The following is a 15,119-nucleotide window of genomic DNA, read 5'->3' as shown; positions in this document are numbered from 1 at the left end:
CTTTAGTCCGGACTGAACACAGCTGCTTTTGCTGTGATCATCCAGGACATCTGGCTCGAGAGTGCCATCTCCCATCTGCACAAACCATGGTTATGGGTATGCCCCAGGTATGCGGCTTACAAGTTTCCCACAAGATGTTAAAGGAGGACAATTTTAAGGTCTCTATTACGTTGGCTGGGCAGAAAGTCTTGGCACTGTTAGACTCTGATAGTGAACTCTGCGTAATCTGCCGTGACTCACTCCGGAAGACACCTTATAAGACCACAGAGCAAGTGCACACCCACTGCGTCCATGGGGACATTTAAATGTACAAGATTATATTACTCCCTCTGAAATTTAAAGGGAAGAACTTTAAGGTTTTAGCTGCCGTATCAGACACCTCACCCTGGCCACTCTTAATAGGAAAAAGGAATGCCCTCTTTTGACGGGTCGCCGCAGACAATGTCAGTCATGGAACAGGGTTTGAAATTGAACTGGAGTTGTCCAGTGAGGTGGGGGATGAATCTTCAAGTGAAGACCCTGGACATCTGGCAGACTTTTCCAACAGTGTGAAGCTGCAGACCGCAATACCTCTGATGTTATACACGGAACGCCCTCCATATCACAGAACGCCCAGTGTCAATAATGACGTGATTATTGTAACACCCTTTCCCAGCGTCACTCGCATCATGCCCTCTGCGAGACAGTATTGAATCCTTGTTGCACAGTATGCTGCAGTTGTGCAAATTATAACAGTTTGTCTTTGGACAAACATAAATGACTTCCAGTCTCATACTTACGCTATACAAACCATTCTAAGCACTTTGGCAATATAAAGTTGTTTTTTTTTTTACTATTTTGAATGGTTGTTCATTACGTTTTCTCCTGAAATCATTACTTTATAGTAAAAGTAACAAATCTTATTACCATTTAGTGTTTCAAACAGAATGTACCTCATGAAACTCATACCTAGAGATTTTCAATCTATAAATGTATTTCATATTCCCACTAGCAAATTATAATCATGTGAAACAATATTAAGCTTAATTAATTTTTAAAAGGTTTGCAAAAACAGCGCTACATATAAAATTGGTTTTAAAATTGACTGGGAGACATTTTAGGAAACAGTCATTTATTTATTGATTTGATCCATCAACTTCATTAATAAAAGCTGTATGTGTAAAATACTGTATGTCATCAAGTGAACGGTATGTGACAGCCAAGAAATTTTACATTTTTGAATAACTTTTGAGTTTGAGACAATCGTGATTGTTCTTAAACCTTTCTCATGCAACATTTAAGTAGATCGCAAAGAACTAACTTAGATCGGCATAAAAACAAACTGTCTTTGAGTCGTCATCTTTTTTATCTTTGATAACTTTCAAATACTATTACCACTACTACTACTAATAATAATAAATAGTGTCAATTGCAGTGGGCATTCAGCAGGGAATCATCCCGAGGTGATCTCATCATTAAACATACAGTATTTATTATCTTGTGCATACAGTAGAATTATATTGTTACTTACATATCTCTCCAGAACAGTGATAATATAATAAAACACAAAAAATACATAGAATACAATATACAGGATAGATATATATTCAGTTATATTTCAAATATTTATACATAGTCTTTTTCTTACAATGTTTGTTATTAGGATTGGCTCTTCAGTACTGTAACTCCACAACTAAAACACTTTCTCTGAAGCCATACTGAGGGCCACTGTTTCTTTACTATTTGCAAGAAGGCAGGAACAAGAAAAACAGCTGTGCAGAATGGCTGAGTGTGTAATAATCGTAGCAGAATGTGAAGGAGAGATAGGCTGCTTATGCTTCAGTAATGGAAAAGAAGGAGCAGAGAGGGAAAGGTCCTTGCTGTTTCCTATCTTGTCTGGAATTACTGGAAGCAGAAATAATTGCCATTTAATAAATCAGTTAGGGCACGCTTCAGTGATGCACAAAGAAATGCAGCAGATGCTCCAGTTAGGCATGATTTGTCCAAGCAAAAGCAAGTTTGATGCAAACCCGATATTATGTGTGGATGAGCTGTTAGAGAAGCTCGGGCAAGCCTCATATATTTTCACCCAAGACCTAACGAAAGGATATTGGCAAGTCCCCCTGGAGGAGTCCAGTTGCGCTCCCTTTTAGTCTCCATGGCGCACCATTGACCTTTCAGTGGATAATGGACTAAATCCTGCAATCCCAATCTGCCTATCTTAACTATGTTGTCATTTTCAGTAATGACTGGGAATCTTATCTCATCTGCCTTTGGGCGGTGCTTGACAGTTTGAGGCTGGTGGGTTTGACGGATAGCCCTAAAAAGTGCAAGCTGGGTATGTCGGAAACCCATTATCTGTGATATTCCATGGGGAAGGGTTTGCTCGAGCCTCAAATGGACAAGGTGGGGGAGTTGCTTGTGTGTCCACTTTCTGAAACACAGAGGCAGATTTGTACCTTCCTCAGGCTCGTGGGGTACTACAGGTGGTTCATTCCCAATTTTGCGCATCAGGCTGCCCCCCTCACTGACTTGACAAAGAATCGTAGTGTTGTCAGGCCCTCAGGCCACCCCCATGAAGTCTGTTTCTGATTGTTTGGTCAGAGACATTCACACCAGTGGCTTGCTGGAGGTCATTTTGTAGGACTCTGGCAGTGCTCATCCTATTCCTCCTTGCCCAAAGGAGCAGATAGCGGTCCTGCTGATGGGTTAAGGACCTTCTACGGCCCTGTCTAGCTCTCCTAGAGTAACTGCCTGTTTCCTGGAATCTCCTACATGCCCTTGAGACTGTGCTAGGAGACACAGCAAACCTTCTGGCAATGGCACATATTGATGTGTCATCCTGGAGATGCTGGATTACCTGTGCAACCTCTGTAGGGTCCAGGTATCGCTTCATGTTACCAGTAGTGACACTGACCATAGCCAAATGCAAAACTAGTGAAAAAAAACAGTCAGAAAAGATGAGGAGGGAAAAATGTCAGCGGCCTTCAGCTGTTAACCCATTCCTGCTTTGGGGGTTATCTCGTAATTTCATTAACACCAAAGCAGTTGAAACTGATTAACAACCCCCTATGCTACCTAACTGAACAGAACTTTCACTGACTTGATGGTATACTCTGAGTAAAAAATGTTCCTTTAATTGTTTTGAGCAACTACATCAGTATCAGTAGGATCAGTATCAGTTCGGATAGCTATTTCTGTACTCATAAGACTCTGTGTATCTGTCACCTTTGTAGCAAACTGGGCCAATGGAACCAGTATTGTTCAGTTGCAGGAAATGAAAACATTCTAGTAGACTGTTTTAGGGTAGAGCAACTCCTTCTGCCTCCACCACCAGCTGCCTTCTAGAAATTAACTGGTTCATCTCTGGACTTTCTGCCTCCTGCTTTTGCTGCCTAAACCCTATGGTGAATGTTAAAGTGATTGGGAAGCCTTTCCTTTTTCTAGATGACACAGAAGCCACTATTTCCACTGTTAGAATCTCAGAGCTGCCTGATCCTCCACTGAAGGGTAAGCAATTGATTGTTATTATGGTGGAAGGACAACCACGTACCACAACTCAAATTCAGAATATGAGAGTTGTTTTAGGGCTTTTTTTCAGCAGAGCATGTGTTCCTCATCTTCAAGAATTCATCTGTCAGTTTCTTACATAAGGAGATTTTGTGTGCTCTCCCCTTATACTTTTTGGGCCATATGATGAAGCTTTACTGATAACAACTAGAGAGACACTGTACCTAACAACTGCAAGACTCACAAAATATAAGCTCACACTTTTAAATCCAGAGGATGCCCTCCTGGAGTCCAGATCAGTAAATGCACATTCTTTTAAACTGGAGATTGGCCACTTGTCACATTATTCAAGCATCAGTATTACTTGACTCTTCATTGGCATGGCTCATAGAAGTTTTTTCTTTCTCTACTACCTCAGCCTTTAGGTTGGAAGTGAGACCTACATGGGTCCATGCTTAACACTGTAAGAAGGTGCCTAATCCAGCAGATGTGACAAAAGCCCCAGAACACCTTCTGGAAAAGAGCTCCAAAAGGAGGCCTATTCATCCAGAAAATGGATCAAATGGTCTACAAAAGTGGTATTTGGAACACATATCGCTGGTCAGAAAGAGAAATTACCAAACAGTTCATTCAGCCTCATTAATTAAAATACATATTATTTAAAACCAAGAGTACCTATAAAAGCACTCAATTATACTGTATAATGTCATACTGTTTCATAACAGACCTAAAATTATTAATTGTTTAGTCCATATTATATACTAACAACGGCACTGAACCAACAAAGCGAGATGAGGGGACATTAATGATAATTATATACTGTGAAATAACCAGCCCGGACACAGACAGACACTGAGACAGCCAAGTCCAAAACACACACGTTTATTTTTCTTCTTCTTCCCTACAGCACACATCGTGCACAAAATGGCAAAATAGACTGACAGTCCTCTCTTTCTCTTCCACCCGACTCTGGCCTCTTGAATGGAGTGAGGTGGCTCCTTTTATACTGCACCCGGATGTGCTCCAGGTGCTCCCTGATGGCCTTCCTGCAGCACTTCCTGGTGTGGCGGAAGTGCTGCATGGGTACCCGGAAGCACTCCAGGTGTACCTGGTTCTGTTCCGGCAGCACTTCCTGGTGTGGCAGAAGTGCTGCAGTCCATGGCTCTGGAACCATCCAGGCACCCCCTGGCGGTGGCCACAGTACCCCACAGGGTTGAGCTTCCAAGCTCCATGGCCCCCATACAATCCAGGGCAGGTGCCTTCTTGCGTCCCAGAGAAGATACTGCCCCTCTCCGGTCCTTCCCTTCTCCAGGTGTCCCAGTGGGGCAAATTTCCTGGTCATCTATTACAATACTAAAACCAATCTATCTTAAACATGAAAACAGCAAACATAGTATAAATAGTTAAATAGTTTTGTTCCAATGTTATGCAAATCATTCTAATGCTAGTCCTAACAAATCAGCATGTTGGGTTTGTGTGGCCTTAGCACAAGTCTTGTGTACAGGGGTCTCTCTGTTCACAGATTCCCTGAAAGAAAACAGATGCTGGTCCTAATGTTAACCTACAACTGGGTTAATGGAAAACAGAGCAGGGTATTGGAAACTTTCTAAGGTGACAGGTATAAATTTTACAGAAAACACAGATTTCACCTTTTTTCCACCTGTTAGACCAAGAGCAAATAAACCAACACCCCTTTCTGAATTTATCTCTGGGAATCTAATTGACTTTGCTCCACTATGTATAAATGTAAGAACATTGTAGTCAAAACAAAACTCAATTCAAGAAATATAATTGTACACAGATACAATTTCCAGTTCAACATAACAGGTTCCCAACAGTATAATAACTCAGGAACACTCAGTTATACTTACATACTATTCACCACCCTTTTGTATGTTGAAAAAAAGCTTATCACTGGTTGTCCAAAGAGTGGCATGGTACTTGCTATTTAACATATATAGTTCCTTACATAACAATCCATCAGAACCTGTCAGAGCCACCCAGTTACAGAAGGAAAGGGAATCTCTTGGAAATGCAGCACCTAACATCAGACCTACAGTATTTTGAAATAGCTAAATAGTGTGGGAATAGGTTCCCTGTTGCAGTTGCCACCATCTATTGGACAATAATGAATGAACTGGCATAAATGCTGTAGATTGTAGCTTATCTAGAGCAGAACTGGGTTGCATTGGATATGCTCTTAGCCAGTCAAGGTGGTACCTGTGCTGTAATAAGTGTAACATGCTGTACCTATATTCTGCATTTCGTCCAATCTCTGTTCTCTGACTGATCATTTCAACTAGCTTTAGATGAATTAAAGAAACCTACCTTTGATGTAAATGACATTAATTACTGGTAAAACACAATACCAATCTTGATGCACAAGATCTTTACTCTAATAATATATGTATTTCTTCTCTTCGTGATTATAATATTTACTGTTAAATGCGTACTTGCAGTGGTAGCGCTGCTGCGTGGAGTTTGCATGTTCTCCCTGTGTCTACATGGGTTTCCTCTGGGCGCTCCGGTTTCCTCCCACAGTCCAATGACATGCAGGTTAGGTGCATTGGCGATTCTAAATTGGTCCTAGTGTGTGCTTGGTATGTGGGTGTGTTTGTGTGTGTCCTGCGGTGGGTTGGCACCCTGCCCGGGATAGGTTCCTGCCTTGTGCCCTGTGTTGGCTGGGATTGGCTCCAGCAGACCCCCGTGACCCTGTGTTCAAATTCAGTGGGTTGGAAGATGGATGGATGGATGCCTAATGAAAGAAAAAGTAGTTAATAATACAGTTGATGTAAGGATTACCATCTAAGCCTCAGATGACCCTTCACCCACTGAATCAGAATATTCTAGAATGAATCCGTTGCCTTGTGCAAATACTGATATGTTTTGTTACATTAAAAAAAATTTTACTTTAAGTTAAAGACTGTTTACTTCAAAGGTCATACTCTGTTATTCTTTTTGCACTGCAAAGACATGTGACAAGCCTGAAAAATCAGATTTCAGGTCACCGCAGAGTACCACTACCACCGTTTTATGATGTGCCTGCAATTCCCCTGTTCACCTGCATGTACCCCAAAAAAGTATTTGTAAAATGACTGGACCAATAAAAATGTATTTTGAAACACTGTTAAATTTTAGGCTAAGATAAACAGGATAGGATTATGTAATTTAAAAGGTCAAGTGACATATCAGCTAATAGTTAAATGATACACATTGATATGCTCTGGTATTCTGTGGTAGGTTATTTTCTTTTTTAGACTTGTAGTTGACTTCAAGGCAATCAGAATGTAATATTTTTTTAATTGTCATGTTACTAGTCTTCAAGGATGACTTTTTCAGAGGAACTTAAAAGTTCAAGTAAAGCAAATATGATTTTAATGATTACTGTAGTGTTAACAGGTTACTAAGGTAAGGTATTATGCCAAAAAAAGGACTTGTGTGAGGGATGGCCGGCCATTCATCCCGGCCAATACCCCCAGGCCGGTAGATGGAGCTCTCCTTGCAACGTGGAGATGCCCCGAATTCCAGCAGGGCATCATGGACTATGGAGTTTTAATACACAGCCCTGCTGGATAACGTCGGGGCCACCAGGAGTCGCTGCAGGGAGGCTCAAGGACTTATACGTGCCCTATATCCCGGAAGCACGTCATAATCATATGACCAGAGGGAACGACGTGTTTCCGGGTTGAAAAGAAGGACTTTTTTAATCTGACCCAGAACTGATAAGAAATCACATGGACTGTAAGATGGGAAACACTTCCGGGTCATGGAATATAAAAGGACGATGGGAAATCCCAGACGTTGAGCTGAGCTGGGTGGAAGGGTGGCAACGCGTCTGGGAGTGAGGAGGATTATTGTTATTATTGATTTATTGAGTATTGTGGAGTGGAGGGTGCTTTGTGCACTTTATTAATATAATAAATATTATTATTGGACTTTTATCTGGTGTCTGACGTCTAGTCTGAGGGTTCAAGGGGTCACGGAGACCTTACACTGTCACAGTTGGCGTAGCTTCAGCAGGATTCTCTGGCCATCGGTTTGGCAGAGGACCTGAATTTAAATTTTTTTTACTGTGGACAGAACCCTAAGAAGGCAGTGTCACGACAGGCAGTAAAAAAAAAAAATTCGCCAAACCTCACCTTTACCAAGGACGTCATGGGGAAGAAGAAGGCAAAGCAAAGTGACAGCACCCGCGGAGGATCCGAGCTCGTCATGGCCGAAGTTCGGGATGAGCTATGGAGCGGCCACACGAGTCAAAAGGGGCATCCAGAGAAGGACGATCATCACGAGGTACGTGCCGGGGATTTAAGGAACAATCCATTTAAAATAACTCACTTTGTCCTGTGCATGTACCTCGGAGAAGATAATCTGGAAGCTCAGCGGGAGACAGAAGACATTCCCGAAGACAGTGGTGCACTCCTGTTCGAGCCGACGAGCACAAAAGAGGACTTCCGCATGTCGGCTGCCGGCGACGGACACGTGACCCACCCCGAAGGATTGTGGGAAGGAGAAGGTCCGTGTCCAGCTGCTTGTGGCTTCACCCAGGAAAAGACGGACTTGGGCTTTTCAAAAGGGAAGGGGGAGGCGAGCGAAGCACCACTCTCCCTACAAAAAGGTAAGGAGGTCCGGGAAATGACTGATCGGTCCGTCGATAAATTGAGACAGAAGGATCGCAGTCAGCCAAAAGTGGCACCGCGGACCTCCGAAAACTCCAAATCCCAGGCTCCCTTGCGGAACCCGTCAGAGCACGTGCCAGGAGCGGGCGTGCTCATTGGCTTCCAGCCGAAGGGTAAGGCTAGTGATCTACTGAGCATACCTCCGGCTGAATTAAATAACTTTTTGGAAGTGCGCGAGCTGGAGAAGTTGCTTCAGCCCGTGCACAATTTCTTACAGGTTGTGACGACGATAAAGAAGATCGTTGGGTATCTGGGAGCAGCGGCCAAAGCGCCTTTTAGAAAGGTGGAGGAATACCTGCGGCGACTAGGTCGGGAGCGTCCCGTGTTATATGATTTGGCGGTACCGGTAGGAAGTGCCGGTACCGTATATAATGAAATAGGGACGCAGTGTAAAATGGGCCCACGTTTGATAAGTAGCGGGTGCCAAACCTCTGCGAACCCTACAAGAGAGTGTGGAATGGTAACCGAGTGGTCGGGGGAAGGACCGATCGAGCCGGGGCAGCTATACGAGACGGCTTCCCGGAGCCAGGCGGACTTCAAGACCCCGATCCACGCTATAAGAGAGGTGTTCTTGGTAACAGAAGGGGCGGGGGAAGCGCCAATCAAACCGGAGCAGTTGGAAGGTACTGTCTCTCGGGGCGATGTGGTGCTGAAGACGCCGCCTCGGAATAAAATAAGGTCCAAGGGCGTACAAACAGGAAAGGGGCTCTCTTCTTCCAATAGAGAGACCCAAACTGTGTACAAGCCCCAGAGTAAGCAGGAGATTCCCAAAATAAAACGCGGGTCTCCTGACAAATCAGAGAAAAGGGCTGAGAGCATTGAGACGGCCGTAGAACCTCCCTCGGTGGAGAAAAGGGCGGAGTTGACGGAGTTCCCGAGGTGTTTCCAGTCTCGCAGAGGAAGACAATCAGGAGGGCGACGACTTTGCTACGACTGTCGTCAACCGGGCCACATATGGCGAAGTTGTCATCGGAGGATGGGGGATCGGAGGGACAGCCGATACACCGTTCCCCCTAGGTTCTCTGGGGGGGTCTAGACAGCGCAGCCAGGGCCCGACGGAATGGTCCTCCTGGAGGAAGATGTCCCTCACGGGGCTGGCCGCTCCGCCCCAGTGGTCTTCGCTTAGGGGAGGGAACTGTGAGGGATGGCCGGCCATTCATCCCAGCCAATACCCCCAGGCCAGTAGATGGAGCTCTCCTTGCAACGTGGAGATGCCTCGAATTCCAGCAGAGCATCATGGACTATGGAGTTTTAATACACAGTCCTGCTGGATAACGTCGGGGCCGCCAGGAGTCGCTGCAGGGAGGCTCAAGGACTTATACGTGCCCTATAACCCGGAAACACGTCATAATCATATGACCAGAGGGAACGACGTGTTTCCGGGTTGAAAAAAAGGACTTTTTTAATCTGACCCGGAAGTGTTTCCCATCTTACAGTAAATGTGATTTCTTATCACTTCCGGGTCAGGGAATATAAAAGGACGATGGGAAATCCCAGACATTGAGCTGAGCTGGGTGGAAGGGTGGCAACGCGTCTGGGAGTGAGGAGGATTATTGTTATTGATTTATTGAGTATTGTGGAGTGGAGGGTGCTTTGTGCACTTTATTAATATAATAAATATTATTATTGGACTTTTATCTGGTGTCTGACGTCTAGTCTGAGGGTTCAAGGGGTCACGGAGACCTTACACTGTCACACTTGTAAATAAGGGACTTGCAGAAAGAAGAAAAAAAAAATGTTTTACCTCAGACTTTCATTTCAGACTTTTTAAAATGTCACTTTATTTATGCTGATCTCAGATAATAAAATTGTACATATTTTTAATGATATCTTGTTATATTGTTAAGAGTGCATTTTCATATCAATTTAAAAAGATGTTGAAATGCTGTATTACAATGTGAACATTATTTTTGCAAAACAAAAGTTTTTGTTCTTAAAATTGTTTGCTCCGTTTATGTTTCCTGCTTGTCCATGTGAGATTTCTCATGTACACTAGGTGAAATGGAGCCACTAAAGTGGCCCTGTATGAACATTGATACAATTTTGTTGATCAGACCATTTAGCCCCATAAAACTCACTAAGTAAACGTAACTGTGAATATGAATGGCAAACTTATATGGCCTCATATAAAGCTGCATGACCCAATGTAATGGAAAATATTGGAAAAAAAAATTAAATGATGTATTATTGGACTTTTAATGTTTTTTACGATTGAGATAATGTTACTTTGACTTCATCTTACCCATTAGATTTTTCTTTGTATTCTTCTCTGGTTTTAATAAAATAATGTAACACTTAGGCAAAAAAATGCAAGATAACAAACCAAAACTGGAAGCCAGAATTGCAAATATTTCAACAGCTACAGTGTACTTGCCTGGTGAGCTGATGTATGCAGGAATAAAAGTGATCCAAACAGCACAGAATATCAGAATGCTAAATGTGATAAATTTTGCTTCATTGAAGTTGTCTGGAAGTTTTCGAGCCAGAAATGCCAGAATAAAGCACAATGCGGCAAGAAAGCCTATATAACCTAAAACTGCATAAAATGCTGTTTTGGATCCGAGGTCACACTCTAAAATAATGATTTCTGCAATATGTGCCATGTTTTTGTTGGGGAATGGGGGTGATACCAATAACCAAAGTGTACATATAATAACTTGTATCAATGTGAACATGCAAACACTTAATCGCTGTTGAGTGACTCCAAACCACTTCATAACATTACTACCTGGCAGTGTGGCTCTGAAGGCCATTAAAACCACAATAGTTTTCCCAAGAACACACGATATGCATAAAACAAATGTGATGCCAAAAGCTGTATGGCGCAGCATACAAGACCACTCAGTGGGCTGACCAATGAAAGTAAGAGAACACAGGAAGCAAAGTGTTAATGAAAACAGGAGAAGGAAACTTAATTCTGAGTTATTTGCTTTAACAATTGGTGTGTCTCTCTTAAGGTAAAAGACAAATCCTATAGCAATTGTAAGAGAAGCTCCCAGCAATGCTAATGTAACAAGCAATATCCCCATGTTTTCTTCAAATGACAAGAACTCAATATCCTTTAAAATGCACTGGTCTTTTTGTTTATTTGCCTTGTACTCCAATGGGCACTTCAAACAGTCAGTAGAATCTGTATAAAAATAAGGACATTCATTTCAAATTAACAGCATATCAGCAACCTTGTTTTAAAGTGCACAATTATATTGGACACAGAAATTACACTTGATCAGAAAATACAGAAGACAACATGAAATTGAAATATTTTTTATTACTTTTTAAGAAGATTTTCTTATGTACTTTTCTGTCAGCAGTGAAGTGAAGAGCATGCTAACTGCTGAAGGCAGTGAATATGGTGTACTACAGTAAGGGCAGCAAAATTCTTATTTTTTTAATTTTCAGGTTTATTTACTTCGTTTATTTTTGCCCCATAAGCCACTGTCATTTGAGAAGCTTGACATTGCACTTCTTCTCCAATTGTTCATAAGAGACTGAACCCTCAAAAAGAAATCTAAATTATTTTTAAATTAATTAAGATATTAATAAACCTTAAGTACTTTAAATATTTCTGAAACTCTGAACTACATAAGCCAGTTATAAAATGAATGCAGAAATGTCTAATCATGACTTGTTCATTCTCACTCTGTCAATCTGTTATTAAAGATGCTTAACCAAGTTCATGACTGTTTGAGCTGAACTTATCCTGACCACACTGGGTGCAAACTGTCGCATTTAGTTACACATATTTTTAAAATTGTAACTCATTTTATCCCATGGAGCCAATTTGGGCAGCAACGGTAACAAGCCAAATGTCATTTCTGCTCTGAATATCATTGGAACTCAAGGTATGCTCCACACTGACATTTAAAATTTCTTCTTTTAAGTAGAGTCAGATCTATAAATCTGGATATTGGTCCTTGGCCTGAAATCCTAGTCAAGGTGGGCGCAGCCATTAAATCTCAAGCTGGTTCACACAATGTAAAAGTAAAAGTATATGATTTACCCAAAATAATTGAGGCAGCAATTTGCATGCACAATATTTGGGTAAATTTAGTCTCATGTTTTAATAAGTAAAAAAAATTCAAATTTAGTCCAATAACCTCATCCAAATACATCAGGAAAAGTCTACCTAATATTGCAAATCTTCCATGTCAAAGTCTCAAATATAATTCAGGTAAAGACATGCTGAATTATATTTAAGTACTGTTTAACGTTTGCATCATATGCTACATTACATAAGATATATTCACTTCTAACTATCTTCATTTCATAGGTAATTACTTCATCTTTATTTAAGAGCTTACATGTTCATGGTAGAATGATCCATCCATTTTCTAAATCTGCTTATTCATAGCAGGGTTGTAGGGCAGCAGGAGCACAATCTTTGAGCACATGGCAGGAACAACACCTGGATGAGGTGCCATCCCATCACTGGGTGAACATACACACATCTACACATCTGACTAATTTAGCATCACCAATCCATGTAACCTGCATGTCTTTGAACTGTAGGAGAAAATTGAATCACCTGGAGAAAATGCAAACTCCATGCAGGGAGCCACCAGGATGCAAATCCTAGTTTCCTTATTGCAAAGCAACAGTACTTCAATTGCATCAGTATGCTGCCCCATCTGTTATTATGCTTACCTAAATATTTCATCTAAACATTACAAACAAAATCTATTATTTTTTAATGCCTTTGAAGAAAAGTATAATATATCCTGTGGCACTCTGTGTGGAGTTTGCACAATCTCCTTATGTCCACATGGACTTTCCCTAGGTGCTCCAAAGACATTCAGGTGGGTAGGTGAGTCTGTAAGTATGAGTGTATTCACCCTGTGATGGGCTGGCACCCTGTTCAGGTATTGTTCCTGGCATGTGTCCAAAAATTGGTGGGATAGGCTCCAGCTGCACCTCGGCCCTGTATAAGTGAGTTTAGAAAATGAATGGTTCTACCATAAAATGTTACACTCTTAAATAAAGCTAAAATAATTACCTTCAAAATAAAGATTGTTAGAACTAAGTACTACCTACCTTCTTAGAGTAATTTAACTTATGATGCAAAAGTAAAATATACTAAATATAATTTGGTAGTCTTTATCTGATTTATGTTTGTGACTTTGGCATGCCCAGTTTGTAATATTAGATAGACTTTACCTGATTTATTTGAATGTTTTTAATTAATTAAATTTAAGTTTTCATTACTCACTAAAACATGGGGCTAAATTTACCCAAATAAAGTGGGTGTAAGTTGCTGTCTTTTCCTTATTTTTTGAAGTTCATCACTTGTGAAGGACACAAGTGCTCAATCACACACACAACACAACATTACTCTCAACAGGTTGGTTTAGTGAGATTAACTCTGATGTACTAAAATGTGAACAGCAATGACATACTGTACCTGATATGTTGCTAATTTCCCCTTCAGCACAAGGTATGCAATCAAAGCAGCAAATAGGTCTTCCTTTCTGCACAGCCTTACGAGTGCCTGGACGGCAGCTCTCACTGCACACAGATTTGGGCACCTAAAGAGAAAACTTACTAAGTTTTACTTCTACCCAGAATTAGAATCATAAATCAAGACTGGTTGTTCTAATAGGTTTGAATGTTCTCTAGCTTTAGCTAGTGTTACATGAAAATCATGAGATGGACAAGAAGTAGGCTGCTTCAAAACATAAAGCTTGGTGATACTTTGCTTTTCTATTTCTTTTCAGGTAACACAAATAAGCTGACCATAATATTATTTATTACTTTGTGACAAAAAAAAGTACAGCTTTACCTCATTCTTTTTGGGACCAGCCCAGACAATATGGTTATAATTGATCACAAACTTCCCCTCAGACAAAAATGCATAATATTCGCCAACTGTTACAAATTCAATCATGCCATCTCTGTTGAGCTGCCAGTTTATCAAATCATATGTTTTGCCTTTTGCTGCTGGATCTCCATTTGCATCAAAGTAAAAATTTTCACCATATCTGGTTGAAAAATTTACAGATTTCAAGAACTGCATCAGCTGCAAGAACATAAATGATTTATTCAAAATTATTATTATTTCTTTTTCTGCAATAAGTAGTGTTAAGTCTTTGTAAGAAAAAAAGAAAGCATTTCGTTACCTGTGATGGGTTAATTGGCATTTTGACAGAGCATGTCCCATTGGCAGCAGGTCTTTTTTCATTCTGGCACGATAACAGATTATGTAGTGCATAGGCTACTACATAGGTAGCCTTATATACATTACTGGAATATCCATTGTTTGATAAATCTGTATACTGATTGCTTATTTTACTTAAACTCTCAGATCCTGTGCAAGCAGGAAGGTCTGTATTATTTTGCTTAGAAAGAGAACAGTTAAATAAGAATTCCCAGAAACTATTCAAGCCAGTGTTTCCAGGAATGGTAGAAGGGTGAACATTCAGTAAAAATTCCTGCTGACCCGGGATTTCTGTGGTAATAATGGAAGTCCCAATAGCTCCACTCAACAGTTTGTAGTATTTTACAAATGTAGGGTTTCTGGCTGAAATCCAAGATTCAGTACCAATCCACTGGTATCCAGTAACATTCTGATTAAATAACTCATTCAGAAGATATTCCAGATCACTGAAAGAAACAAAAGCTACAATCACTTTTGAAGAGGACTTTTTAATGATATCTACAATTTTAATAAATTTTTCTTTTGGATATGTTCTGTAAACGGCCTCTGAATATTCAATGCAAACTCCCTCATTCTGGGCAATTTGCACAAATGTGGCCATACCATAGTTGCCATAATCAGTATCACTTCTTATTGCTCCAACCCACGTCCAACCAAAATGTTTTACTAATTGCACCAAAGCTCTGCTTTGATAATAATCACTTGGTGTTGTTCGGAAAAATGTGGGATAGCGAATTTTATTGCTGAGGCAGGCACAGCTGGCAGCATGACTGATCTGTAGTGAAAAAAAAACAAAAAAAAAA

The 15,119-nt window shown here is 40.9% G+C and overlaps 1 protein-coding gene across 1 annotated transcript in view; it reads right to left on the bottom strand.

The window, feature by feature from the left end:
• The window catches only part of LOC114669587 (extracellular calcium-sensing receptor-like), a 36,119-nt gene that overhangs the window by 20,612 nt on the left and 388 nt on the right, over nt 1-15,119 (bottom strand). The window contains exon 2 of the mRNA XM_051922440.1: nt 14,279-15,091. Within this exon, the coding sequence (XP_051778400.1) occupies nt 14,279-15,091 (813 nt within the window). The remainder of the gene's footprint in view (nt 1-14,278; nt 15,092-15,119) is intronic.

This window comes from Erpetoichthys calabaricus, chromosome 2 (assembly GCF_900747795.2).
Source record: "Erpetoichthys calabaricus chromosome 2, fErpCal1.3, whole genome shotgun sequence".
In the NCBI taxonomy this organism is placed as follows: Eukaryota; Metazoa; Chordata; class Cladistia; order Polypteriformes; family Polypteridae; genus Erpetoichthys; species Erpetoichthys calabaricus.
The sequence above is the reverse complement of the archived record's forward strand: the minus strand, read 5'-3'. Positions and strand labels throughout refer to the sequence as shown.